The sequence below is a fragment of the Pollicipes pollicipes genome, unplaced genomic scaffold (assembly GCF_011947565.3).
Source record: "Pollicipes pollicipes isolate AB1234 unplaced genomic scaffold, Ppol_2.1 Scaffold_1600;HRSCAF=1878_pilon_pilon_pilon, whole genome shotgun sequence".
Classification (NCBI taxonomy): domain Eukaryota; kingdom Metazoa; phylum Arthropoda; class Thecostraca; order Pollicipedomorpha; family Pollicipedidae; genus Pollicipes; species Pollicipes pollicipes.
This window is the reverse complement of record NW_023595962.1, coordinates 12,275,274-12,277,386: the sequence shown is the minus strand read 5'-3', so window position 1 is coordinate 12,277,386 and position 2,113 is coordinate 12,275,274. Positions and strand designations below refer to the sequence as shown.

Sequence of the window (2,113 nt, the reverse complement as noted above, 5' to 3'; positions counted from 1 at the left end):
GTCTGCACAAGGCCCGAAGCCAGTGAATTTACACACGACCTGAAAAGAACAACGTCTGCACGCGGCCTGCGACGAGTAACGTTTGCACGCGGCCCGAGTTAAGCGACGTTTGCACACGGCCCGAAGCCAATGACATTTACACACGCGTGAGACGAACGACGTCTGCACGAGGCCTCAGACGAGCGACGTCTGCACGCGGCCCGAGTTAAGCGACGTTTGCACACGGCCCGAAACCAGTGACATTTACACACGCCTGAGACGAACGACGTTTGCACGCGGCCTCAGACGAGTGACGTCTGCACGCGGCCCGAGATGGGCGATGTCTGCACACGGCCCGAAGCCAGTGACATTTACACATGGCCTGAGACGAACGACGCCTGCACGCGGCCTCAGACGAGTGACGTCTGCACACGGCCCGAAGCCAGTGCATTTACACACGGCCTGAGACGAATGACGTCTGCACGAGGCCTCAGACGAGTGACGTCTGCACACGGCCCAAAGCCAGTGACATTTACACACGGCCTGAGACGAACGACGTCTGCACACACCCGGATCGTGATCCATAGCAGTGAACGCACCGAAGGGAACCAGATCGAACCAACCAGATGAACAAGAACATGAACCAGGTTTGAGGCATGGTGGATGACGCACAGTGGCTTTTGTTCGCTGAAATCAGTTGAATTTCTGGTGCGACTGACCGTTGGATAAAAACGAACATGTCATGTCATGATAAAAACAAATGTCATGTCATGTTTATGTCATAGATTAAAACAAATGCTGATCCATTGAAAACAGAAAAACGCAATCACAATGGATGTAATGCCATAGCCACTGCCTGTACCATCATTGGCGAGTTATCATTTTCAGGGTATCCTCCTACTCGACCACTCCGACAAGGAATCAGCCTCTTGTATGCCGCACACATCGTGGCGTTGCCCAGTCCATACACCCAGCCCTCCGCTATGATCATCAGCAAGCGGACAAGATGCAGGACGGACGTGGCGAGGGGCACGTGATACCAACGGGAGCCGATCCTCAAGCATCCGCCGATGATGTCCAACGCTATGAGTAACGACACCACCTTGAAGATGCGCTGGAAGAGCTTGAAGCGTGCGGTGAAGTTGATGTTGTCGACCTGGCCACGAGTCTCCATGCGCTGGAGGAAGCGCACGCCCTGAATGGCGGTGTAGACGAACAGTGCGCCTGTGCAGGCTGAAAATGCAAACAGCTGCACCTCGAGGGAGAACATGAAGGCGCTAGAGATCCGTTCCCACCGACACTGGTTGACGACCTTGCTGACCTCGAGCACGCGCTGATCAAACTCCAGGACTGTCTCCAGGCCGACGAGGGAGGCGGTCGCGCCAAACATTCCGTTCAACAGCAGGGACGTCCACGTGAGCTTGGCCAGCAGCTTGATCTTGCCAGTCATGATGTCGTAGTACCGCAGTGGGAACACCACGGCGACGAACTGGTCAACCGCGAGAGCGAGCTGAGCCACCTTCATCGCCACGCCCAGGGCGCCGGCCGTGTACTGGACGGCCAGACAGAGCAGTGTGGGGACCGACTGTCCAAACGCTAGGTCCACGACTCCAATGAACAACAGGTTGAACCCAAACAGCAGGTCAACCAGGGCCAGGTTGGCCACGAGGAACGGCATCGGCTCGTCTTGCAGCTGTTTGTTCCGAGCCACGACTAGCACCGGCACGAAGAAGTTGAGCGTAATCATCGCGCCGAAACCCACCTTCATCCACTGGAGCATGACGCTGGTGCACACGGCTACGACTCTGGCTGCGTTTGTCTAAACTCGAGTCCTCGAGGTGCTTTAACGAGGTATTCTTACGGAACGCCGGGGTTACTTCGAGGCGGAGGTCGATGCTGGTGTTGGACGAGCAGCAAGAAAACCGGGCATCGCGATGTACCGAGACCGAGGATAACCGATTCCAGTGATACGAGCAGAAATGAGACGACCGGCAAGACTGACCCCACGAACGATTGCTGGTTGAATAGAAGCTGGCGTCGGACGAAACTGGCTGATCGACGTTTGCCAGCACACGTTTATAAGGCCTGCTGCCGTCGTCGCCAAGGCGACCGGCGAAAGACAACATGGGAGTAT

The 2,113-nt window shown here is 56.2% G+C and overlaps 1 protein-coding gene across 1 annotated transcript; it reads right to left on the bottom strand.

Moving 5' to 3' along the window:
- Window positions 1–281: 281 nt before the first annotated feature.
- Window positions 282–1,726, bottom strand: LOC119103771 (uncharacterized). The gene is made up of 2 exons (XM_037227453.1): window positions 1,082–1,726; window positions 282–323 (listed from the first exon to the last, which is right to left on the bottom strand). The coding sequence occupies exons 1-2, from the start codon at window positions 1,724–1,726 to the stop codon at window positions 282–284; spliced, it is 687 nt and encodes a 228-aa protein (XP_037083348.1).
- Window positions 1,727–2,113: the final 387 nt, after the last annotated feature.